Raw genomic sequence first — 26,866 nt, forward strand, 5'->3', positions numbered from 1 at the left:
TATTCTCGAAAATTGTTCTTTCTTGTTGTTCGGCTATTCAGCAAACTTGCAAGATCTATGGAAGCTGTCAGCAGGCAACCTTATGTCTGTATGAAAATGTCCTACACACCATTGGTCCATCTAGTTCAATGCATCTATTCTGATGAGCAGTGGCTAAAAGTTACACAGTCCTTGCATCATGTCTGGGTCTGTCACAAGGGCCTGATGTTCCATCAGGAACGCATTGTGAATTCCCCACTGGGATTTCAATTTTCCAGTGGATAGGGGCCCAGTTTGGGTTCGGCCTTGTATCCTCCCCATATTTTCATGGCCTGAAATAGCTTGGGGTACATGCTATTTGCCCTGCTGGAGAGTACACCAGTAGAGTGTACTTCAGACTTCAGGTACTCCTCTTCAAGTGTACTGTGGCTCTGATCTGATTCAAACCCTCAAATACATAAGAGTTAAGTGGGGAGCTTGCAGTGCATATCTGACAGAAAGGGGAATCAGCAAAAGTGTAAGGACTGTGGGAAATGTAGGCACACCCTCAGTCTTTTGCCTGGAGATGGCACAGATGGACCTTGCAATCTTTTACATGCAAGCATACCCTCTACTATTGAACCATACCCCTCCCCAGTAAGATACCCCAATTTCCACAAATTACTAAAATATTTTTAGTTGTGATAGTCCTTACTTGCACATGAGCAACACACCTTGCACGATAAAATCCATGATTTGACATCTCAAATACATCAAAAATGATTTAGTTCTCATAATCCCCATAGTTTGTAAGATCATGTTAACTCTTCAGAAGATCCTCTGAAGATACCAGCCACAGATGCAGGCATCAGGAGAAAATGCTACTAGATCACGGCTATACAGCCTGGAAACCACACAACACTCCATTCTTTATTTAATTGCTGATCGTAGTATGTAAGGGAAATTTGTTGCTCAGTCCCACCTGAGTAGTGTTCTTATAAAACATCAGCCAATAGGAGAGTCCTAACATTGTGCTCTTGTGAATGCCATTTTTCAGATCCATGGGAAAAAGTTTCTCTCCGAGTATGACATGGTACTTCACAGTGTCTTTATCCTAGAAACCAAGGCCCATAATATACAAAACTTAGTCATTTTAAAAACTGTAATAAACAGCAACTGGAACTATGCAAACATTAGCAATATATGTCATAATGGCAAGTAATAATTTTGATAACCAGAACCATTCTAACCAGCATCTAGTATTACATTACAAAGCTAATCAGCAGGTGCTTTGCATTGTTCAATCAGATATTTTACTAGCATAATTTTATTCATTATTGTTTGGTATCAATATAATCTAGGGTTGTTTTGGTCTTTGAGAATAGAGTAATCAGGGACAGGACCAGCAAGGACCAAGAAGCCTTCTAACACATGCCTTGCCTGACTTCCCCCAGGCAACTGCTTCAAAATAGCCAGGATTGGGTAGTGGTTAGAATTTCAGACCCTAGGTTCAAATCCCCACTCTGCCATGGGAGCTTACAGGGTGAATTTGGGTAAGCCATATGTTTTCAGTCTAACCTACGTCACAGGATCTTTTTTAGGAGACATGGACCAAAAGAGAGTGATGGAAGCTGCTTCAGGTCCTCATTGTGGAAAAAGGTGGAGAAACAAAGAAGCAAATAGATAATAAATAAAGCTGAAGATGGTAGGCAAATAATAGGTAGGTTGTTTGGTGGGTGGGTGGGAAAGACTGAAGAAAGCAAGACAAGGTGAGAATATGGAGATGCCAGGAGATGGGAAAGAAGAAGTAATGTGGGGAGGAGGATACTGGGGAAAGTAGGGTGACCCCTGCAAGTTCCCCATTATGCAACTTGGCTTGGTCTGAATAGCACCACATAACTTGGCCCAATTCTGGCAGCATCATGCAACAGGGTCTGGACCAGTGATTGGCACTGTGCAATTCAACTAGAATTTTCCCAGGGGGAGGTTGGGAGAGAAGGAGGCTTGGCTAGTGGGTGGGAAGGTGAGAAGGAATCAAGAAAAGGGAAGAGACTGTTAGGGACATTCAGGGAAGAAAAAAGAAGAAATAGTGGAATAAGGGAAAATTATATGCTGTCTGCAAGAAGATTCATAATCTGCTTCCTCCACATTGTGGGTACACTCAGGAGCCTGTCTGTTTATCTACGAATGAGACCAGAAACTCCTGACAGAGCTACAGACAGTTATACTCTTTCTCACCAGAAAATGCCAGGAGATTTGTTCTAGAATGCTCCGCTTGGGTCCCAGCACTAGCTTAGTTCTAGAATTCTAGAACAAAGAAAGTCCAGGAAGTGGCAGATTAATTCAAAAATCTCCTGTCATCTTTGTGTAAGAAAGAGTATAGGGAAGGGGATGGGAAGCAGTTAGCTTGCATTTGCACCTCAAGCCCTGGATAGCAAAAGAAAAGGCATAGCTTGAGTGGTGATATCTACCAATGAAAAGCAAGAGAGGTGGGAAATAGTGCAGCAAACAGCAGTTTCCCAGGGCCTTTTCCAGGCAGCCATGAGGAGGAGTCATGAAAGGAATGTAGTAGAAGAACCTCCTGGTTGTTGCTGGTCCTATCCCGGATGACTCTAATTTAGACTTTTATTACACTCACTACTATCTGTTTTGTAAACTGAACCTACGGCCGTCGGCCATACTCTATCTTTAGTTAGGACTACTGCCTCACATTTGATGATCTCATCCAGGAGTTTTCTTGGGAAGCCACAACAAGTTAACTTTCATCATGCAACACTGAAAAACACAACTTGGATGCAGCAGGCCTTCAGAGTGTGCATTTTGTAATGCATGGCACAAACCTTACTAATGATTTGAAAATTTGGCATGAGAAATCTGAGACTACAATATTTATTTATTTATTTATTTATATTTTAGATTTCTAGGCCGCCTCTTCCCCGAAGGGCTCGAGGCGGCTCAACAACATGGCTGTCATCAACAGCAACTCAATAACATAATAACATAATAATAATAATTAAACATTAAAACTCCGGCAGCAAATTACATATAATTTGAACAATCCAAGGAATTCAACAGCTTAAAAACAGTTCAAACAGGCGCCCCGCCTAAGGCTAAAAGCAAGGAAAAAAAATAAAAGAAAGAGAAAGGAAGGGAGGAACAGGTGGGCCCAGATGGAATCACAGCAGGCCCAACCAAGATGACAAGATGGAAATGGGAATCGGCAGGATCTCAGTGGGGGGGCAGTAGAACCGCGGCCAGCCTCCCCAAAAGCCCGGTGGAATAATTCTGTCTTACAGGCCCTGCGGAACTCGCCAAGGTCCCGCAGGGCCCGGACTGATGGAGGTAGGGCATTCCACCAGGCAGGGGCCAGAGCCGTAAAGGCCCTGGCCCGGGTCGAGGCCAGCCGCATTGACGCAGGGCTAGGAGTCACCAGCAGTTCCGCCACTGCTGAACGCAGTGGCCTATGTGGGACATAAGGGGTGACGCGGTCCCGTAGATATGAGGGCCCCATGCCGCGTAAGGCCTTGAAGGTTATTACCAGCACCTTGAAGACGCATCCGAACTCCACTGGGAGCCAGTGCAGACGGGCAGTAGCACAGGGGTGATATGATCTGAGTAATCACCACCTGTTAGAAGCCGTGGCCGCTGCATTCTCCTGGACCAGCTTCAGCTTCCGGATCAATCGCAAGGGAAGGCCCGCGTAAAGCGAGTTACAGTAATCTAACCTCGAGGTGACTGTCGCATGGATCACAGTGGCCAGGTCGGACCGGAGAGATAGGGAGCCAACCGCCGTGCCTGGCGGAGGTGAAAAACGCCACCTGGGTAACATGGGCCACCTGGCTCTCCATTGACAAGGCAGAGTCCAGGCGAACCCCCCAGGCTACGAAGCCAGGGATGTCGGGGCCAGAGCGACCCCTCCAGTATAGGCGGCTGGAATTCCCTTGGTCTCTCCCCCCGGCCCAGCCAGAGGACCTCCGCCTTTGCCGGATTGAGCTTTAACCTACTCTGCCTCAACCAACCAGCAACCGACTCCAAACAATGCTGTAGAGCTGCAGGGGCAGAGGTCGCCCCCCTCTCCATCAACAGAATGAGCTGGGTGTCATCCGCATATTGGTGACAGACCAGCCCAAAGCTCCGCACCAGCTGAGCAAGGGGTCGCATATAGATGTTAAATAAAAGCGGGGAAAGCAAGGCCCCCTGAGGAACCCCACAACTAAGTGGAGCCCTCTGGGAAGCCTCAGCCCCGCACCATACCTGCTGACCCCGACCCTGGAGAAACGAGGCAATCCATTGAAGGACAGTGCCCCGCACTCCAGAGGCTGCCAGGCGGTGGATCAAAAGGTCGTGATCGACCACATCAAACGCTGCTGTGAGATCGAGTAACACAAGCAACGCCGATCCGCCTTGGTCTAGCTGCATGCGGAGCATATCTGTGATGGCAACGAGGACGGTCTCCGTCCCATGCCCAGCACGGAAACCGGACTGGAAGGGATCGAGCACCGATGCGTCATCCAGGAAGCCCTGAAGCTGCTCCAACACCACTCTCTCAATTACCTTCCCCAAGAACGATAAGTTCGAAACGGGGCGGTAATTGGCCAGATCGCCAGGATCTAAGGATGGTCTTTTTAAGAGTGGGCGGACCACTGCCTCCTTCAACTGCCAACATCACTCCTCCAAAAATAGCAAGTGCAATAAACACACATGATATAGCAAAAATACATACGTGCACAAAACACACAGAGCTCTTACCAATTGCGTGATATTAAATTCTTGGCAATATTTCTCAACTGAACTATTTCCTGGGACAAAAATGGTATATTTTTCAGAAGACTCAATCTCTCCAATCAACTGATAATGCTGAAAGTTTCAGAAAAAAAAATTAGCAACCAAGCCTGATTAATAAAGAATCCGAAGTGAGGAACAGAAAGATCATCTGACTGGAACATACATCCAGAAATGTTCAGAACAATGTTTCTCAAACATCAGCATCTTGGGAGAACCTGTTTTTGATTTATTTATAGAAAAACCTTCTACAGACCCCTAAACCATTCCCTCTTTGCTGTACATTGGACAGCTCATTTTCAAAGCACATAGCAAGCTGTACATTCCCCGTGGAGGCCTCCATCCTCTACAGTATTCAAAATATTACAATAAGAATCACACCAGTTATTACTTTAAAAACAAGCTGGCTTTTAAAACAAGTTAAATTTTTAACACCCCACCTCCTATACTATTTTTTTTGCTAAGTCCTGAACTTCATAGCAATTACACACAGTTCCCTTGTATGAGAGGTTGTAAATATTCCAGTTTTGTAGATAATTAACAAAATCCTTCCCCTAAGCCTAAATTAGACATCCTTGGTAGAGAGAAATTTTGGAAACCAGAATGACCAATTATCACTTGGTTTAATCATCTTCATTTCTTTTTGATTTTCCCTTTTTAGAGAGCTTCTGTGCCCCTTATTGCATTGATCATGCTCTATAAATACTCCTGCAAAAGAAGTTTCCTAGTATAGCAGTTAGTGGGTTCAAATTACTAGATACTATCAGTATTGGTTGCATACCTCAAGCAGCTTTTGGAACCTACTGAAGGAGAGTGTCATGTTAAGTTGCTGCTGCAAACCTGGATGCTGTGGGGGACGATCGGCAAGTAGTGGTAACAGAACCTGATGTCAGAGAGAGAGGAAAAGGAATTGGAAGACTAAGCGAATCTACTTCTTTCATCACACCCTTTAAATTACCATGACGCTGTCCCTAAGGAAAAATTACAAATCCAGAAATGACCTTTCACCTGGCTGTAGTTGCCGTGTAAGTGTTTGCTTAACAAAAGGTCTCTGGACATGCTCAATATTAAAATATATTTCAGAGTGATACACTTAGACTTCATAAATCCCCTAAACTGGAACAAAAACATAAATCCAGCACACTTTTACCAACTTACCTGATCAATAATATAAATAGTACTGTTAATAGCAGGGATGTCACCTGCTACAACCCTTGCATTCTGAATGACCAAGGTCTGGAAAGCAAGCAGAATCAAACATGATAATTTTGTATTAGGATGACATTAAAATATAATGCTTAGAGCCAGACCCTCAATCCTCCCTGACACAATCGATATAAATGTACACCTTGGATTGGTATCCTGTTTCTCAGTGTTTATTTCCCACCACAACCTTTGTGCATATTTTGGGATCCACATGGAACTGGGGCGGTGGGGCGCAACTCAAAGTAAGATTCTTGGTTTTGATTCTGAAACCTAATGTTTTAATTTTGGCCATTCACCATAGTTTTGATTATTTATCAATTGTTACAAGGGAGAGAAAAAGGATTTCGCATAGCATTGACTTTGAATTCTACCTGCTGTATTTATTTCTCCTTTCTTCTAGGTTCCCTAGTTTCAAAATGGTGTCTTATATCAGGATGTGCATTTGGGTATTTACAGTCTGAATATGAATCTTAAAAATTCCTTATCTGTATTTCCAGATATATTCAGGTTTCTGTGTGGTATCTGAGATTTTATGGGATAGGTCATGAAAAATTCCAGAAATATCAACATTTATTGGCTCTCTGGTATCCAGATCCAAAAACTACCATTTTTTCCCCATGCTGCATATCCCTAGCTTTATATGTTTTGTAAGTTTGCAAACTCTCCACAGGTTATTTGGCAGTGATATACTATGCAAGAATATCATTATTATTTTAAAAACACTTACCCCATTGTGGATGTTTATCTTCCACCTGACCTGTGGATTGAGGGTGGGTAGTTCTTGGCCCACATATTTCTTGAGTTGTCCAGTCATGAAAGAACCTTGGAGGAAGTGAGCCCTGTTATTAGATGACAAAAGAAAATTAATAGTATTATTGACTGCAGAGCTAACATCCAGGAGATCGCAGCTGACAGAATTTTCAAGGCAAGAGACATTTGGAGGTGGTTTGCCATTGCCTGCCTGCATGTGGGTTGAGACAGTTCTGAGAGAACTGTTACTGGCCAAAGGTCACCCAGCAGGCTTCATGTGGAGAACCAGGGAATTGAACCCAGTTCTCCAGATTAGAGTCCACCTCTCTTAACCACTACACCACACTGGCTTTAATGTGCAAATGGGCCCACCTAAGTTTTTTTTATAATGATGACAAAATGGTGCTGGGAAAGGCTTCAAAGCTCCCCCTCCTCACTCTATGGACCCACTCAAAACCAGACCTTGTATGCCTAGAAAGGGAGTTTTTAAAAAATAAAACACTGAGCATTCTGTACATAGAACGCCCAACATTGGTCCTCTGTGAGCAAGTGTTAAGCCCCTAAGTCAGAGCAGTCAGAGCAGATAAAACTAAGTTGGAGGGACCAGCAAAGAATTTTCATGCAAATTGAAAGGTAAGAGGAAACAGATACAGCTCACCAGACCTGACGACAACTGGCAACACATCAGGATTTAACCATAAATCTTTTTCTGTGTTGTTTAGCTTTTCAATGACTGTATTAACTGGCACAAGAACAGTCACATTGGCTCCTTCTGGAATGCTGAAGAGAGATTCCTGTTGTACAAAGCAATACAAGCCTTATTATTTGTCAGTCACATTTGACACTATGAACAACAGGATAGGGAGCAAACATAACAATCACACTTATAATGCAATGATTCATTACAGCAGAGACTGGTATATTTTGAAACCTATCACTGTTGAGGATCAAACATAGGGATGCTTTGAAGTGCAACAAGGCATCCCAGAGACCACGGCAACTATTCATGTGCTCAAGAAGGAAAACAATAAAACATGTCCAAGGCTCAGAGAATACAGAAGACAGGTTTGTGTTCCGAGATAGTCCATTTAGTTAAACTGCCAAGGAGGAGGATAGATGATGGGTGTAAAACCTGATCTGGGGTATGGAGCATGTAGCAAGTGCCAGGTAATCTGATGGGGGAAGAGTTTTGGGTGTCTCCCACAATGATAGGAACCCTAACTCTGGACTGGGGAAAGCTACCACCAAAACAGGCAGAACGTTTTTAAAAAGTGGAATCTTCCTTTGTTCAAAAGAACAGATGCTGAAAAAATGTGCTAGGATCCCAGCTCCTCCGCAGAGGGGACAGGAGGGAGCTTGGGGATATATTTGCTACACCAATTCAGGTAACTGCCCTGTATTACAATTGAGCTCTATGTTCTATATTTATTTCTCTCAGATTTGCCTCAGGCATGATAGCTAATTTCCATGTTTAAGAAAGCAGACTGGGAGATTAAAATTCTACTCACACTTCTAGACTGCTTCTACACAAGAAGAACATGCAAGCAAGGAGGGGGGGATTCTGCCCTTTGTACTTGCCCAGAGGCTGCCTTATCAGGGTTCCCCAGGGCACTAGATGCATGAGAGCCTTGGTTTTATAACTTGGGGAACTGGCACAAAGAGGAACGTCCTTTTACATTCAAGCAACCAAGGAACATGCATATGAGAACACACAAACTCAGGGCAGGTGTGTGACAAACCCCACTGCTTTTTTTACTGCATTTTACACAAACTGTGCAAGTGATAATAACAGTAGTATTCACAAGGTCTGCATGGACAAAAAGACACATGACCAAGTTGCCTGAGGAGGATGCACTCGGTGAAATCATTCCCACCATGCTTTTAGGCTAACAGTTTCTCTCATGCCATTCTTCAGCCTCTCCTCTTCACTGCAATTAGCTCCTGGCCCACATGGCTTTTAATCCATGTAGGCTCTGTGATCTACAAACCAGCTTTCATAAGGTCACAAGAGTATTACTGAGGTACAGGAGAGGATCCAGCAACATGACTTTTTCCCCTACCTACCCAGATGAACTACAGTTAAGGTACCCCACAGCTTATTAGCATTTGCTATTTAACTTTCAGCTAGGAACAGGGAAAAAAGCCATAAAGGGACAGGACATGCAGAGTTTCATTCTACCATTTTAAAGATGGCACTTAGATCCATCTCCCTCTCAACTGGCTATTGTTGGAAAATCCTCATGGGCAGTCCATGCACAACCACACTGCATTTGCTCCTTCAAAGTTATTTTATCTGATTTGAAGTAGAAGTGACCGCTTTATTAGTAGAAGCTTCAAACAATGGAAAACATTCCACGCAGGGGTGGGGGACAGACCATGTGGAAGCAGTCTTTATAGCCCAGTATAGAGCTACAGCACAGCTCAATGGTTCAAGGCAGAACATATCCACAAGTTATCCCACTCACACCCTCACTCATGGTCTGTAGATCTCTGACATTAAAAAAAAACCTAAGAAATTTTAAATAGTTTCCATATCTGCTTAGATGATTGGGCTGAGAACTGTGGTGGTAGAAAGTAAGTCACAATTGACTTAGGGTGACCCTGTAGGATTTCCAAGACAAGAAACTAACAAAGATGGTTTGCCATTGCTGCCTCCATAGAGTAACTCTGGACTTCCTTGGTAGTTTCCCATCCAAGTACCAACCAAGGCTGACCAGGCTTAGCTTCTGAGATCTGATGAGATTTAACCAGGGCCATCTAAGTCAGGACAGAATGAAAGCTATACCTTTAAAATAATGAAAATGCTTAGACTCTACAAACATCAATCTGAGCCATTCTTTTTCTTTTGCATATTAATTCTAATATGCTATTTTTGTCCATGCAGACCTTGTGAATGCTACTGTTATTATCACTTGCACAGTTAGTGTAAATCTGAGCAATCTGAGCCATTCTTTTTCTTTAGCATATTAATTCTTTAAGTATTTAACATAAAAAGTTTCCCCCAGTTGTCTGGGATTTTCCTCTTCTGCGAAAAACAAAACATAGTTGCTTTAAATGAAATGTCTTACCTTGATCCAGTCAAAGAACATAGAAAAGTGGTAGTTTCGTGCTAATTCCTTTAAAAAAAAGAGAAAGCTTTTTTTTTAAAAAAAATGCAGAGCTGCTATGGAAAAGTATATCAGGAACAAGGGGATAGTATAATGAATTTCCAGATCTAGATTACATGACAGTGTAAAATATTACTTATAAATTCTGCCTACAAGAACACAAAGGCTCACTCATGCTACATCAGACCAAAGTGCCATTTAGCTCAACATCTGTTTCATATACTGGGAAGTTTACAAGCATGCATGAAGGCAACAGTTCTCTCCACTGGCCAGGATCTGATATTTTGAGATATATTGTTTTTGTACACTGACCGGCTTCAATTTAACTTCACTGGCTAATAATGATGGATATAACTAGTTCCATGAATCCACCTATCAATACTACTGTCCATCACTATACTTGTTAAAGTGAATTCCATAAGGGAAATAATGTAACTGCAGAGAACATTTCAAAATCAGCACAATTTATCTGAGGAGTTTTCTAAAAATCCAATGCTGCTTAAATAATTTGTATCTAATGGTTTGCCCAGCAATAGAACCCACCCTGGACTTTCAGGCGCAGAGCACCAGGGCTGAGACAAACCCAACACAGCTACACCAGTCAAGTCAGGATACATCTGGAGCAGGGTGGCAGTCTCTGGGCTTACTAATTATGGTTGCCAACCTCCATGTGGCAGCTGCAGATCTCCTGATATTACAACTGATCTCCAAATGACCAAAATCAATTCCCCTGAGGGGCAGACTATAGCATTATACCCTTCTGAGGTCCCTCCCCTCCCCAAACGCCACCCTCCTTAGGCTCCACCCCCAAAATCTCCAGGTATTTCCCAACCCAGAGCTGGCAAACCTATCAGTAATAGATAGCCAGTCACATCATCAAGCCTTGCTTGGGGAAGGGAGCAACCTGGGAAGCAGCTGTAGCTGAGGCTCATTCCGCACATGCAGAATAATGCACTTTCAAACTGCTTTCTGTGCTCTTTGAAGCTGTGTGGAATAGCAAAATCCACCTGCAAACAGTGGTGAAAGTGGTTTGAAAACGCATTATTTTGCGTGTGCGGAAGGGGCCTGAGACAGGGCTTCAGGGCACTTCTGCTTGGGTAAAGGGGAGGAGCAAGCCAGGGTAGGGGATTGAGAGAGTGGCATATTGAAGGAGAGTCTGCTGCAGGCCAGGGAGACCGAGGTATCCTTGCTCAGGCACTGTGGAAGAACCGAGGCTCTGGAAAGGTAGAGGAACAAGGTGGTGCAACCACCTCCCATCTCCAATCTGAGGCCTTACTGGCTGTCCGGGAGCGGAGGCCCACCCCTCCCTGGACTTGCCGCCGCCTCGGTCGCCTTCGGCCCGGCCAGCCTCCCCGCAGGGCTCGGGCTGGCCATCTCCGTCGTCGCCCGCTCTGCTGCTGGGCCGAGGCGCGGGGGTCCCCGCAAGGCACCGGACGGAGGAGGCGGGGAACCCCTCCGTTGATGCCGGGGTGGCTCCTGCGCTGCCGGAGGAACTCTGCTGCCCCGGCCCTGGACTGAGGCCGGGGAGGGAGGAGGCGAGCCTGCCGGGCCGGCCGGGGCCTCGCCTCCGCCCGAGGGATGCTGCAGCCGAGAACCCTGGGGCCGCCGACGTGGGATCCACCAGCCCTACGCTCCCCGGACGGGAGCAGACGCAGCCGGCAGCTGCGGAGGCAGGTGGTGCTGGGGGAGGCGGGGACTCGGCCTCGCAGCTGGTGCCGGGCCGAGCCCGATGGACAGGAGGAAGGCGCGTCTGGAGAAGGGAGGGGTTTTCAAGGACGGAGCGAGGTGGGGAGGGAATAAAAGGAGAGGAATGGGGACACCTGGGGGAAGTTGTTGTGGGAAAGGGAAGAACGGAGAAGGAGACGGGAGACAGGAGGCTGGAGGGGAAGCAAGGAGAGGTTGGGAAGAAGACGCAGGGGATAGTGGAGGAGGAGGACAGAAGGCAGGGAAGAGAAGTGGCAGAAGGAAATGAGAAGATAGGAGAGAGAAGGAGAAAGGAGCGAGAGGCTGGAGGGCTGGAAGAGGAGAGTCCTGTGGCGTGAACAGGCTCTCCTCTTGTCTGCCTAGACCGGGCTGGATAGCCTGGGGGTGTATTTAGACACCCAATTAAACCACCCCACATGACCAGGGGTGAGGCCAGGAGGTACCAATGCCCGGGAAGGGATAGGAGGGACGGCAACCGGGTACCCCTTTTGGTACCCTGGAGGGGGACCTTGACACTGGCCTTCTACTTCAAGGAAGACCAGGGCAGAGCAAGGGCAGCATGACCTTGACTGGGGGAATGTTGCTTCTTTAAATTCTAAAACCCTTGACTGTGTACATTGTTAACATGATCTGAACAAATGCACTAGAATTCCATCCATTGAAATACGCGATGCATGCTTTAATCACATACTGCAATGTGCTCCCTGTGGGACTGCCCTGAAGACTGTCCAGAAGCTTAAATTTGGTATAAAACACAGTGGCTAGGTTTCTGTGAGGGAGGGGACAAAGGGATCCGGAAGACCTACAAAGGCTGCATATCTGTTTCTGGGCACAATTCAAAATGCTAGTGCTTACTTTTAAAGCCCTTAAATGGTTTAGGAGTGAGTGAGTGAGTAAGTGAAGTGAAGTAAGTGAAGGGCCACCTCCTCCCATACTGTACTCCTTTAACTCTGGAGGTCCTTAACTCAAACTTTGGTCTCTATATCCCTGCCCATGGAAGAAGGACCACTCTGAGTGCCACCTTGGGCATTCAGACAAAGATTTTGTCTCTGAATTTCTGCCTTTCACTGTCTTTTCATTGCCTTCTGTGACCCATGTGGAAAGCTAACATTGCACTGAAGAGCAGGATAAAAACATAGGATTAGGTTCAAATGAACACAAGCAGAGCAAGGTTTTAAGAAGACTTTGCTGTCTCCCCTCTCCCACTGAAATCCCCTGAAATGATGCTTCTGGGGATCAGGGGGGCATCTGAAACAGCACGGGGGCAAAATATGGGTTCGTAGAGTTTGGGGGGGGGGACTGACAAAAATTGGCACCTCCTCTGCTAACAGAAATTAGATACCATTATGTCAACAGAACACCACCTTTGGATCCAACCCACAATAAATATTCTATTGAGAGTAATTTATTAGCAAAGTACTGGTTTTTCCCTTCAAAAATACTGCACAGTAATTTTTGGCCTATTATTCTGATTTATTGGCATACAACAAAATATTTTCTAAAATAATCCAAGTCAGGACATGCACAACATTTCAAGATAATTTAACCAGAGCAGAATGCTTCAGAGTTCAGCTCTCGCCACTGGTTAGCTACACCGTATGACTGAATTCAGCTTATCATTCCTCACAGAATAAAAACTATACTTTTGCCTTCTTACCGTCATAATATCTGCATAACATATATCTCCATTTCCCATGTATCCTTCAGGGCAACTGCAATCAACGTCCCCAGCTCCAAGAGATTCACACACAGCCTGTGGGATTAAAAAGAATTGTGACCATAAATGGCCCAATGGAACAGGCACAGCAGCAGCAAAGCTTGGTGTTACCCAACAGGGCCAGGACTTTCTCAGTAGCCATTTCTATTGTTAGGAATGCTAAGCAGGAGGAGTGGTTTCCATCTCTGCACAAGCCAAATGGCTTCATAATGTACATGAACCGAAAACCTTATGTTGAACTTCTGCAGCACAATTTGTTATGCATGCCAAAAGGCAATTCGGGAAACAGCAACCCATACCCTCAGGATTAGGGCTGGTAGCTCTGCTTTGGAAAATACTGGGAGACTTTGCAGGTGGAGCTTGAGGAGGAGGGGTTTGGGGCTAGTAGGGACTTCAATGGAGTATAATGTAATAGAGTCCACCCTCCAAAGCAGCCATTTTTCTCCATGTGAACTGATCTCTGCAGCAGAAGATTTTCAGCCACCACCTAAAGGTGGGCAACCCTATTAAGGATATACCTAGAACAGTTGTGTGGCTTTCTCTAGCATTGTGCCAACTAAAAACTGAAGACAGGTAATTCAGAGACATCATTATGACTCACTGGTTCAGAACCTGGTAGCCTTTCTGTAGATACAAACTACCATTACAGAGGAGAACATAACTTCACATGCTCTCCAGCAATAAGATCAGCACAACTGATAAGAGTCAGTGGCTTAACATGAGTGTGTGCTTGTGTGTGTGTGGGGGGGGGGGGTGCAGAGAGTTGAAGGCAGTTTGAGTGACTGTGGCTTCCCTACTTCCCCTTCTGCTAACAGATTTTTCTACTGTTTTAAAATCCTGCAAAAACCTGGTTGGAAAGATGCAACTGTGGCACAAAAGAGATGTGCCTCACTCAAACTACTCTCAGCTCTCTGCCTCCCTCCTCTGGAAACACAGTAGTCAGTTTTATAGGCATAGTTTCCTAGAGAATCCCATTTTCTTACGAAGTCATGGCAGCCACCATTGTTCACCAAGCAAGGATCAATAAAGTTGCAGTTAAAACCATCACCATTATAACCTCTCTTGCATTCACAGCTGTTCTGAAAGTAGAAAGAGGGGGCATCATTATTACGTTGTACATCAAAAGAGGCTTCCAAAAATATCATACTCTATGTTTAGAATTTCCCCCCTTCAATTAGCATCTCCAATGGCGTCTTAAAAGTCAGAAATAAACTATTAGAAAACTTACTGACATAAATGTGCGCTAGCTTTGAAAAAAACGTTATGGGGCCTTATGCGATCCTGGATGATTAGATGCTATGAAATATGCAAATATGAACAGGAATCTTGTGCTACCTTAAAACTAGCCAAAGTTTAATCTAGCACAAGTTCTCATGAGCTAGAGGTAGCAAACAGACCCCAGTAACCATTCATTGCACCTGAAGAAATGGGCACATTTCTTCACAAATAGGGTTAAGGGCTGTAATTCCCACATTAATACCCACAAAAACACCAGCAATGCAAAAACAGCCACTTCACAGTATCATTCAAGCAGCAGGCAGCATTCCAAAGGCTGTTTGTTTTGTGGGTGATTTGGACAGATTTAAACCACAGTAGCAAATGCTTCTTTAGTGGGGGAGTGTACGTTTCTACTGTGGTGGTTACAATTAGGCTTGGAGATTCGGGTGCAACTAATATCAGATTTGGCCGGAATCTGGGCGAATTTGGGCATATTCGGGTGATACCCTGAAAGTCTCTGGATGATACCCTGAAATTTTGGTGCCTCTAGCTTTATAAATACACCCCCTTCAGGCCAAAACACGAAAAAACACCAAAAAATCAGATGGTCCTGAATTTTTCAGGTATACTCGAATATTCGGGTATATCCGAATATGTTATTTGTCTTATTTGGGCATACAGCTAATTGTATGCCTGAATAAATCCAAATCCAAATTTTACTAAATTTCTAGGGTATTGACCAAGCCTAGTTACAATAGGCCTGAACTATATCAGCACTTTTCATACCCTAGTGTAGCAGATCCCCAGTGATAATTTTCATCAAGTATTCTGGCTATACCTGTCCAGGACCAATATAGTGGCAGTCAGCATTGGTGTGGCAGCCTCCTCTGTTCTCCATTACACAGTTGTTTATGGCAACACAGGCCTTTCCATCTCCAGTCCAACCATTGTTACATTGGCATTTAGCTGTGCCAGGACCTGTATTGGTACATATGGCCTGGTAAGAAATGGGAGAAGAACAAATTAAACAAGAATTATGATAAGAAGAAGAGTAGAAGAGTTTGGATTTATACCCCACCTTTCTCTTCTGTAAGGAGTCTCAAAGCAGCTTACAATCACCTTCCTTTCCTCTTCCCACAACAGGCACATCGTGAGGTTGGTGGGGTTGAGAGAGTTCTGAAGGAACTGAGACTAGCCCAAGGTCACCCAGCAGGCTTCATGTGTAGGAGAATGGAAACAAATCCAGTTCCGCCACTTATACAGAGTCCGCCACTTATACAGAGGAGCGGGGAATCAAACCTGGTTCTCTACCACACTTAACCACTATATCACATTGGCTCTCTAATTGAATGAGGGAATGGAAATTAGATACAACATAAACAACATAGCTGGAAGTAGTGTTTGCTGGGGCATGGGGGATATAGTCTGATAGACCAGGAAATAGGAAATACAGGGGAAGAGATCTGGCCCAGGTGAAATTTGTACAACTGGGTGAAATAGTAGTTGTTATGTCTGTTTATGATATCCAAAAAACTTACCCTCAAAATTGAATTTTTTGCACAGTTACTTTACAAAACAGAAACCTCTTCAGCAAGTTAAAAATAAAACATAATTAATCTGACAGCAGCTAAAGCGCCTTTTATTCACATACGTTTTCTGAACACACTCCGTGTTCTGGATTTCTGCAGACATCTATAGGAGTGCAGGAAAACCCATCCCCTTCATATCCATCGAGGCAGATACACCTTGGAGAGAAGCACAGACAACAGTTAATTCACAAATTTAGAAACTATGGTTACCAACCTCCAGGTTGGGCCTTGAGTTCTCCTGGAATTACAATTGATATCCAAAACAAAAACCAGTTGCTAAAAGGCATGGTAAAATGTTTAAATAAAGCAAAACTATGCCCCCTATACGTCTTTCCACCACCACCCTCCTTGCAAAGACAACAACATTTTCTCCATATCTATCCAATAAGCATTCCCAACAAAAGGGTTCCATTCCCCTGGTGGGGACAAGGAATTGCTCACCCTCTGTGCCATTTGTCTACTGCCGCTTTGGGCAGTGAGAGAATTTTTTTAAAAACATCCTCAGTGCCAATTACAGTGTTACAACTCTTCTGATCAAAAAAAACCCCCAGAAGTGACTCAGAGTAGCTCTAGGAACCACCAGAAGCTCTATGGTTTTACTATCGTTAGCTCTAGAAATTGCTGAAAACGCTATGGTAAACTCTGGTGGTTCCCAGCGCTACCCTATGTGATTTCTGTTTTGTTTTTCGTTTACTGTGACATTGTGCATCGATTGACATAAAGTGACATTTTGCTTCAGCTGACATTGCACCGCATCGCCCCCCCCATATCCTCACCCTCAATTCTTCCAATGGTTGCCAGCCACTGTCTGGCAACCCTATCCCAACAACACAAATATTCCTTTTAAGTAAGGGAAGAGGAATATGCAATCAGGCAGCAAGTTTGTTTACACACCCATATACATCCCAGCTCAAAAAATGGGTTAGGGCTGTCACAACCATGCTAAAAGCAACAACAGAAACATCAATAACAATGTAAAAACAGCCACCTTGCAGTGTCATTCAGACTGCAGACAGCATTCTGATGACAGTTTAGAGAGGCACCAGCAAGCCCACAGTTGTGAGAGCTCCTGTTACAGAATTCTCCAGTGTATCCAGCTTTGCATGATCCAGGCTGGCATACTCCTCTGCTTCCTGGTCTGTTATCACAGATTCCATGGACGCAGCCACATTCTATCAAAGGAACAGAGAAGAAACTTTTAGCTCAGCCATTCTATAGCAATAGTCATATTTCCATATTTCTGTAGCAAACCTTTAGTAAAAAAATATTATCCTCACAAAAACTCTGTGAGCTAGATCAAGGGTTGAAATATACTTGTGAGCTAGATCAGAGAGTGAAAGATGGCCTCAAAGTCACTTGGCAAGTTGCGTGACAGATTGGGGATCTGAACTCACATTTCTTAAGACTCGATCCAACCACTATACCACACTGGCTTGTTATTATTTCTACTTAGGAACAAAGCTGATAACATCAGCCTCTACCCACCATGTGCAGTTTTCACAATCTGAAATGGCCTTGTGTAACTGCTATTAGTTTTAGTGGAAAACTGGAGTAACTCACTTGACTACACATCATACTACCCAAGTATTCTGCTGGAGGGATATGGAGACACCATCCGACTATGGTGCTTTTACAGCTAGGGAAAACCTGAACAAAATGTCATGCCTCTCCAGGAATTGCCATAGAGTTCCCAGTGATTCCTACAGTTCATTGACATCACTTCAAGGTTTTCCCCAGAAGTGATATAATGCAGTCACCCAACTGTGGTTTTTGTTTTTTTTCCATCCTGCCAGCAGGCAACAGGAGTTGGAAGCAGGATATTTGCCACTCCCAACAGAGCAAACAGCAGCTCCTTTCCAGGCTAGGAGCACAAATAAATTTCTTAGTATTGTTGTACTGTGATTCCCACTTCCCACTTCAAAAAAGTTTATTGTTTTGTTTATTGACATACTACCATATACCACAATTGTTTATTGCTAAATGGCACCTCCAAGAAAGAGACACAGAAAGAAGGACAACATCTCCCTCACATCAGTATGAGTTCAAACAATGCATTCAGTAAATCTAACTCGGATGCTTCATACAGTAAACCTATCTTACCATTTGCTACTTGCTTCCCTGCAGCTTTATGGTCATTACAATTTCTAAAGTAGCCTTCCTTCTCTTGGAGAACCAGTACAAAGATCAACTACAATCTTTGCAGTTTTTGCTAAGCTAAACTGACAGATGGATGATGAGGTCATTACTTGCAACTGAAAAAAGGGAGGGGTCCAGGCAATGGAAAGAAGTTCTCAATGGTGAGAAAAGGAGCCTATCAATAACAAAGCACATGCACCATTGGGAAAAGGTAGTTGTGGACATCAGTTATGGTCCTGGCATCTCACCATATTGCTACAACACACACATGCACACAAAGGTGTCAAGTGTAAGGAAAGTTGCAACACAGAGTTAAATTTGCTGGGTTGATCCCCTGTTGCCAATGAGTCATATCTGGACCCTCATCAGAAACAAGGAAAACAAAGAAATGCAGTGGGGAGTGTGGAAGATACCATACACAATATCAGTGCACTGATAAACATTTTATCCTTTGCAATTTGAATAGGTTGCCAACATTAAAATGATGAGAAAGGCAAGGAGAAGTCCATAATTAAAATTTTAAATTTAGATTTTGATGGGAGGAAATAACTTCATAAGAAGGAAAGGACTTGGGGGATTTCATTTTTTACCTGGATATGACATCACAATATATGTTATTATTGGAAGTGGTATCATATCCCCTCTGAGCACCTCCTCCGGGCACACAACCCTCAAATCCCCAGGAATTTTCAAAGCTGGAGTTGACTACCCTGTATGAAAGCTCTCATATTTCTATCAAAAATGTCCTTACATTACTCTCTTGTTTTTCCTCAAGAAACATTTCCAGGAAATCATCTTCAATTTTCCCTTCCTAAATTCACCCTGCTTTCAGCTTCCTGTCACAGTGGCTTTCCTGCACAGTACAAGTCACAGACCTTTATCACAATTCTCCCCGTGCTTGTTTGGATCTGAACAGATGTGGCAGGCAATTCCTTTGAAACCTTCAAAGCAACGGCACTGGCCATTCCCTCGGATCCCATCAGCACACTGAAGAGGAGAAACAAAATCCAGCATGATAAAGGGAAAACAAAATTCCACAATTAAAGGTTTTAACAGAAGGACAATTTCGAACACACTGAGCTGGGGTCAGGACTTCATGCCCCTAAAGAATTTATAGAATTTGATTCATACAACTATTTTTTCCTTCTACAAGGTGATTTTTGAAGCTACTTAACTTCATGCACAACTTTGCTCATTCCATTCACAGAAAATGGAAGCCTTCATCAGTCAACATATCCAAGGAGAAGCAAAGCTATCCAGACAGGGAGCAGGAAATAACACTCCCACTATTAACTAGATATGCTGGCCCTGCAACAAATGGTCTTTTGAACATCAGCATGCTCCTACACATGTAAGTTCCATTCCTGCAATTAGGAAGATTAAAAAAAGCAGTGCATCCTTTCACACTCCCCCTCTGTAGACATTTGTTGACCCATACCTGCAAAATAATGAGGCAGCAGAGGTAGTAAAACAGATTGTACCACCACTTCACAAGGCATGTGAGAAATTACATTTTTAAAAAATTATTCTACTTCAATATTTTTCTGCAAGTGGCAAATATCATAGCATGTTCTGGGATATTCTAGAACCTTTCTCTGCAGGTAGTTATAAATCAGAACACTAAGAATCCTGATCCATTTGGAAGGTAGTATTTGAGGAAAATTTTATGAATATCATGGACTGCCAAAAATACAAATTAGTGGGTTTTAGATAATTTTTTTAGATCAAATAGAGGAGAGGCTGTAGCATTTGGGACTCTTTAGTTTGGAGAGGAGACGTCTGAGGAGGAATATGATTGAAGTCTATAAAATTATGCATGGGATAGAAAATGTCGACAGTGCATTTTTTCTCTCTTTCGCACAATACTAGAACCAGGGGGCATTAATTGAAAATGTTGGGGGGAAGAATAAGGCTAATAAAAGAAAACATTTCTTCATGCAACCTGTGATCGGTGTTTGGGATATGCTGCCACAGGAGGTGGTGATGGCCACTAACTTGGATAGCTTTAAAAGGGGCTTGGACAGATTTATGGAGAAGAAGTTGATCTATGGCAGGGGTAGGGAACCTGCGGCTCTCCAGATGTTCAGGAACTACAATTCCCATCAGCCCCTTTCAGCATGGCCAATTGGCCATGCTGGCAGGGGCTGATGGGAATTGTAGTTCCTGAACATCTGGAGAGCCGCAGGTTCCCTACCCTAGATCTATGGCTACCAATCTTAATCCTCCTTGATCTGAGATTTCAAATGCCTTAGGAGACCAGGTGCTCGGGAGCAGCAGCAGAAGGCCACTACTTTCACATCCTGCATGTGAGCTCCCAAAGGCACCTGGTGGGCCACTGCGAGTAGCAGAGTGCTGGACTAGATGGACTCCGGTCTGATCCAGAAGGCTATTTTTTATGTTCTTCTGTTCTTAAATTAAACTAGAATTCTCCCTAGAAGCTAAAATGAGCAAACTGAGGCTATTGTACTTTGGTCACATCAAGACAAGAGTAACAGAAATAGATAATGAGGGTAGAAAAAGATAAAAGCAGAAGGAAAAGAGGAAAAAGAAGAAGAGGAGTTTGGATTTATACCCCACCTTTCTCTCCTGTAAGGAAACTCAAGGTGGCTTTTAAACTCCTTTCCTTCCTTTCCCTACAACAGACACCTTGTGAGGTAGGTGGGGACAAGAGACTTCTGAAGAACTGGGACTAGCCCAACGTCACTCAGCAGGCTTCATGCATAAGAGCGTGGAAACAAGCCTGGTCCATCAGTTAAAAGACTGCCGCTCATATGGAGGAGTGGGGAATCAAACCTGGTTTTCCAGATTAGCATATGCCACTCTTAACCACTGCACCATTAAACCCAACACAAGGCAGATTGATTTCAATAAAGGAAGTCAAAGCCTTCAGTGTGCATTATCTGAGCAAGACTGCTAATGATAGGACATTTTGTAGGTCATTAATTCATAGGGTTGATGAAAGTGACTTTGTGGCACTAGTACGTACAGAAATACGTGTCCCATTTGCATTCCAAAGTAGTACAGTCCATACAACTACCTCATTCTATTGAATCTGTACACCAGTTACTGATTTCTCCCTGGATATGTTCCCTGAAGAGGGCTTCAGCTACAAATGAATGAATGCTGGACACACTCATAGCAAATGTGCATCTGAACTGCATCATAAAGTGAATAAGAGTATCATGAGAACCTTACTGGATCAGACCAAAGGCTCATCTAGTTCGGCATTCTGTTTGGCACAGTGCTCAACTGGGAAGCCCACAAGTAAAGAATGAATGCAAAAAGTAGAGGGCCATTTAGAGTCAGGATTCTCTGATCTAGTAGGGTTGTTCCTATTGTTATGTAATCTCTGTACTTCTGAAGATATTTATGCAGCATCTTCCTTTCTGTTTTCCTGATACAACCAGACATGTTCAAATCTAACCATTTCTAAGGGTGTTTCCACACAGAATTATATTATGCCGGTGGAGGCTCGGGGACTGTTCGCACCGTAGCGTGCGAGCAGCCCCAACTTTCTCCCCAGCCAGAGAGGTGGCTCCACATGCAGCCGCCTCTCCTTCAGTCCCCTCCACTCACCTCTTCTTCCAGGGGTCGGAGGGCAGTGTGGGTGTGTCCCTCCAGCCCTCCAGAGCGACGCTGGAAGAGGTGAGTGAAGGCGACGGGAAAAGCAGTGGTGTCCCGCTGGTGCAGTTGGCACCACACCGTCAGGAAGCCAGCTTCACACCACTCGGGGACAGCCAGGACAAAGCAGCAGCACCTCCTGTGCGAACACTTCCCCAGGGACGGCGTTTTTGCAGTCCCTGGGGCGCTCTATTCTGCCCGTGTGGAAAGGGCCTAAAATAATAACGCTGTGTGTGTGTATTTCAAATCTAGGCATGACCTTTGTGTTTCATTAGCTTTTGCAAAGTTCAGTGCAATATATGTAAGCAGCATTTTCTTGTGGCAATCCTTGACACTGTTGATTAACACAATAGTCAACTTCATCAGGATGTGATTTAAGCACAAACCATTTTGAAATGAGTAAAGTGCCTGATGCTGATGTCATAGCCAATGTAAGTCTTTCAAAATGTCTTCCCAACTACATGAGATTTTTTTTCTCTTACTTACAATCCCTTTTCCATAGCAAGGATTGGTAAATCCACCAGGACAAGCAGCACAATCTGGACCAAAGAATCCTTTGCAGCATCCAGGAATCTACAAAGACATTCATTACATCTCTCAAAGGAACTATTGTTAGCCTTTATGTTTGAATAAACAATGCATTTTTCATATGGGTTACATCTCTTAACCACTTATTTAATAATGTCAAGGAATTAAGCTGATTTGCCAGATCAATGTATCTGCTTGCAGTTCTTTTCTTCCCAAAGCAATATTTGTGAAAAAGAATGTGCAATCTTTATGCCTTTGAAGAATATGGCTCCTCTCTGTGTGAGTGTGTGAGTGTATAAACAGAGAAAGTGAAAATCTGGTTCTTATCTTGCATGTTCTCATCTTGTAGATGGACTGTTAACTTTGTCTTATCTAAGGCAATAATGCAGAATATATGCATAGGTTTAAACAAACAATTTCCAAAAGATAACTCTTTTCATGGTAAAAATAGTGTTTGAACCAAGCTCACTTATTTGTCAGTACAGAGTGGCACAAATGTGTTCATTTGTGCCACTTCAGGGAACACAGTTTACCCCAGTAGAACAAAGAACTAAAAATGCATCCTCAGTTTAACCAGCCATACTCTTGGGTGGATGCTTGTGGAATTACGGCATTTCTAATAGTTTTCTGATAGTTTCATAGCAATCTTCCAGTGATGCGACCAATTAATTTTTTGCTATGCTTTCTTGCTAGCAAATCATCCTCATTTTCTTTCAGTAAAGTGTTACATAACACAATAGGTGTTAAACATAAACTGTAATAGTTGTTGCCTTCATCTGGGTTCATCTTTTACCATTAAGAATAGTCTGAACATAATGGAAATGCATTTCACATCCAGGTTCACCACTGTCCTAAATCAAAAAGATGGCCAAAATCAAAGAAATGAACTGAAGAGTTTCCTCAGAGCTAGGCTGCGTGTTACATTGGCCATGGGGATCCATACCTCTATGGCTAATTTACCATTTGCTCATTTGTAGTTCCTGGTTTACAGATGGTGCAGGGGAACTTCCAATGACCTATGGGTATGACAGCCTCAACTCATGCATGAGCTCTGACAGACAGCATGCCTGAAGATGGGTGAGTGGGAAATTTGCCCAGGGATGCTGGACCCCACACCAAATGGAATGAGAAATCTTACACATTTAATGCAAACATGGTAGGGACTCCCTACAGAGAGGCTTGTTAAACTACTAAAGCAAGAGCATGTTTCATGAAGGGATAGCAGGAGAAACAGGAGAGGGTTTGGGAATGGATCCGACAAATATATAAAATGCAAAAATGAAATCCCATAATAAACATTTTGGAGTCTTTATTCTGTAGTTTGTATTTACCGTAAGAGTTTGGTTGCAGTATCTGATGCAACCTTTCTTCAGAACATTCAAGCTCAAAGGATTGTGGATGTAAATACATTCCCCTGGGAAGATCCCATGTTCCTTTGGAAATAAAGTGAATTATGAGTATTTTCCATGTATTTCTATAATATCTTGTCAGCTAGAGGAAGTTCACTGGGGAGTCAAAGTAAACTTGCTACTCTGCACGCCTGTCAGCTAAACCACATGACAGTTTTCTCTTCTAACAGCCATTACTGACCATGCTCTCCAATATAATCTGCAGGTTCACCACATGATAAGGCAGAACAATGGGATAAGAATAAAAACTGTGTTACAAACAAATTTCTTTGGTACAGAGCCAGTGCATAAAACAGTACTTGTCCTTTCCACCAAGAGAAATGGTGGAAATAAAGACAACACTGAATCAGCCCTAATGAATCTTGGGGAATGAGAATGAATGTGCTTTATTACAACCCAGAATAACCTAGTGCAGTGAGAGTGCTACTTAGGGTGCCAGAGGGAGACTAGGCTGTTGGGTGGGGTGGGGGTGGGGGGACAGACAGTGGCAAAGGCATGGTGTCACTTCTTGGAAAACCCCAGGAGTGAAACCATGCCTATTTAGGAATCAATGGAAGATTTATAGTAAAACCATAGAATGTTTGGTGATTTCTAGAGAGTACTGACATCACTTCCAGGGAGGTTCTGAGCAGCAGTGGGAAACAGAAGCTGGGGGCAGGGAATCCACTGAGGACTGGCAACATCAGTGCTACTAAATAGCCACAATTTCAAATGTATGTATATTATATGTTACCTACTTTTCTGAATACACAACTTAATAAAATTATTTTTCTTGATAAACTCATTCCTCCTTAAAAAAAACACACACCAAACCCCCAAATTGCAGGGGGTTGGGCTTGATGGCCCTCGAGGTCTCTTCCAACTCTATGATTCTATGAAACAGAGCACTGATCAAAATGTATGCAGGGCTGCTACTAGTGGTCTGAGATATCCAATGCACAGCCCCCTCAGCCAGTCACTACTCACAGTGTTCCATCAGACGGTGCTATGCTGAAAGCATTGTTCAAAGCAGAAAGATATCTTTGCTACAGTCACTGCTGCAGCCCAGTCTCATAAAAAAGTATAAAAGGAATCTTTGGCACCTGATATCTGGTAATATACCCTTCTATTTCCCCTTTCTCATCTTCCCCAAGTACAAAGAGAAGGAGCAGTTATAAGGCAGGGGAGAGGGCTGGGTCAATCACTTTAGCCAAACTGCAGTTCTACAAGTTAATATAGCAACTGATGGGGAACCAGAAAAGATCAAAATGGGGAGAATGCATCAAAGAGTTCTGAAATGCAACAACTGCTGGAAAGCAAGCTCCATATCAGTTTTTCAACAAAACCAAAACAACTTCAGACATTTAGCCATGCTTCAAGTAATTTTTACTCAGTCAAATCTGCCATGTCTATAGGATTCTGATTAACCTGCCTGATGTATTATGTACTAGCTTTTCTGCTATGGTACAGATAATTCCTGATGCAAATGGCAATCCAAAACTACAGATAAATGTACGTTTGTTGGGCCTGGATTTTTTTTTTTTGTTACTGTAAGATGTTAGTTAAACTTCTACCACCTTCTTTAAAAACACTGTACATTTGCAGCATTTTTAAAGAAGCTTAAACTTTGTTGACAACCTTTAGAACCTTGTTGAGAATTTAATATATTTGCTGTCTGGTAAAGATAAGGCTGTTGCCCTATCTGTAGTTCATTAGCAGCTGCCTTGAAGATGTGTTCAAAGCTATAATCAACTTACGGTTAAACACTCATTTGCATACAGGTGCCCATTTTGCTTTGGAACTAGAACTGGAACTGATTGAGAGTCTTTTATCATCACCACCATCACCATAAACAAAAATAAGAATTATTTACCATAGGTGTACTTTGTGGTGGACAAACACTTGTATTAAGGGCATCACAGTCAACACAGGATCCCTGTAATAAAAACCAAGATTAGGAAAAATTTGGAACACACATATCTAGCTTCAAAGACATTGGTGAAGTAGAAATACTATGTGACCATCAAAAACTATTGCTCATTCCCTTATACACCACCCACAAATGTAAAGCATTCAGATATAAGTCAGTGACACTTGGCCTGTTCAACACACTAGTGAGTGCTTGAAGGCAAAGCATTTGTGCAGCAAAGAGGCATAAAGATGCCTGTGAATCACCACGAGGCATGATTGCTGCTCGGGGTGGGGAGAAGCAAGACCATCCGATGCCGCCCAGTAAGGGTGAAGGGGAGCCATGCTAGAAAGGGCTAGTATCACCCACCCACCTCTCCCTAATTTTCTATGTTAATGCATGCTTATTTTGTCATAGCCCAGTACTTGGCGGTTTGGCGCATGGGTATGGCTCTGGAAGGGCAAGGGGAAGGGAGCTAGGGAGCTACGCTTTCCCTTGGGAACAGCAACAGCGGCAAGAGGCAACTGCCCCTGCAGAACGGGGCCGAAGGGGAACATCTCTGGCCAGGAGCGTCCGCCCGGCAGAGCCCTGCAGTAGAATGAAGCTCGGGACAGGGAACCCGCCTTGCTGAGCTGTAGCACGTTACCAGTATGACCAGATCCAGACCCATGCTTAGCCTCACGCTTCTGCTCAATAAAATGGCTATGGTTAATTTATTACCCCAGCAACGGAGTAGTGTGTATTATTGACAAAGGGCCTCGCGCAAAAGAGATCCACCCTCGGACAGCAATGCAAACCTGGGCAATGTAAGGGAATAGACACTAGGAGATCAGGATTAAGGACACTCTCCTCTTTGTCATTTTCATACTTCCAGCTTCCCTGCCACTTTGCAGCAGAGAAGTAGCAGCTGGGATCCCAGTCCTTGTATTTGCCTTTGGAAATGTCAGCTATATAGTTTCAGCTTTACAGTGGTCTTCTGAGTCTCGGAAGAGTTTTTGTTCAGACCCCATGCTCTAAATCAGCATTTGTCACTGAGCGGGTAGCAAAGCCTGTGAAAATGGGCCCCTGGCTTTTGCAACTTGATGGATTTGTTCACACTGTGGTTTTTTTTTTAAGTGCTGACATTTGAGGGCCATCTTACTAATAAGCTTGGAACCCCTGTTCTAGGTATTTTGTTCAAATTATATTACAATGAAGAGTGTTTGACCTTTCCCCAAGTCCATTCAGGGGTGTCCTTGCATGAGGATGGTAGC

The 26,866-nt window shown here is 43.6% G+C and overlaps 1 protein-coding gene across 5 annotated transcripts in view; it reads right to left on the reverse strand.

The window, feature by feature from the left end:
- Positions 1-26,866, reverse strand: part of STAB1 (stabilin 1) — a 127,254-nt gene that overhangs the window by 56,987 nt on the left and 43,401 nt on the right. For all 5 annotated transcript variants that reach the window (XM_048491299.1, XM_048491296.1, XM_048491298.1 and 2 more), the window contains 16 exons: positions 25,578-25,640; positions 23,648-23,749; positions 22,275-22,361; positions 19,043-19,154; positions 17,020-17,203; positions 16,094-16,187; positions 15,281-15,439; positions 14,208-14,303; positions 13,165-13,260; positions 9,765-9,812; positions 7,360-7,490; positions 6,674-6,785; positions 5,899-5,976; positions 5,522-5,623; positions 4,708-4,815; positions 941-1,072 (listed from right to left, as the gene is read on the reverse strand). In XM_048491299.1, coding sequence (XP_048347256.1) covers positions 941-1,072; positions 4,708-4,815; positions 5,522-5,623; positions 5,899-5,976; positions 6,674-6,785; positions 7,360-7,490; positions 9,765-9,812; positions 13,165-13,260; positions 14,208-14,303; positions 15,281-15,439; positions 16,094-16,187; positions 17,020-17,203; positions 19,043-19,154; positions 22,275-22,361; positions 23,648-23,749; positions 25,578-25,640 — 1,704 coding nt within the window. The remainder of the gene's footprint in view (positions 1-940; positions 1,073-4,707; positions 4,816-5,521; positions 5,624-5,898; positions 5,977-6,673; positions 6,786-7,359; positions 7,491-9,764; positions 9,813-13,164; positions 13,261-14,207; positions 14,304-15,280; positions 15,440-16,093; positions 16,188-17,019; positions 17,204-19,042; positions 19,155-22,274; positions 22,362-23,647; positions 23,750-25,577; positions 25,641-26,866) is intronic.

The sequence above is a fragment of the Sphaerodactylus townsendi genome, linkage group LG03 (assembly GCF_021028975.2).
Source record: "Sphaerodactylus townsendi isolate TG3544 linkage group LG03, MPM_Stown_v2.3, whole genome shotgun sequence".
In the NCBI taxonomy this organism is placed as follows: domain Eukaryota; kingdom Metazoa; phylum Chordata; class Lepidosauria; order Squamata; family Sphaerodactylidae; genus Sphaerodactylus; species Sphaerodactylus townsendi.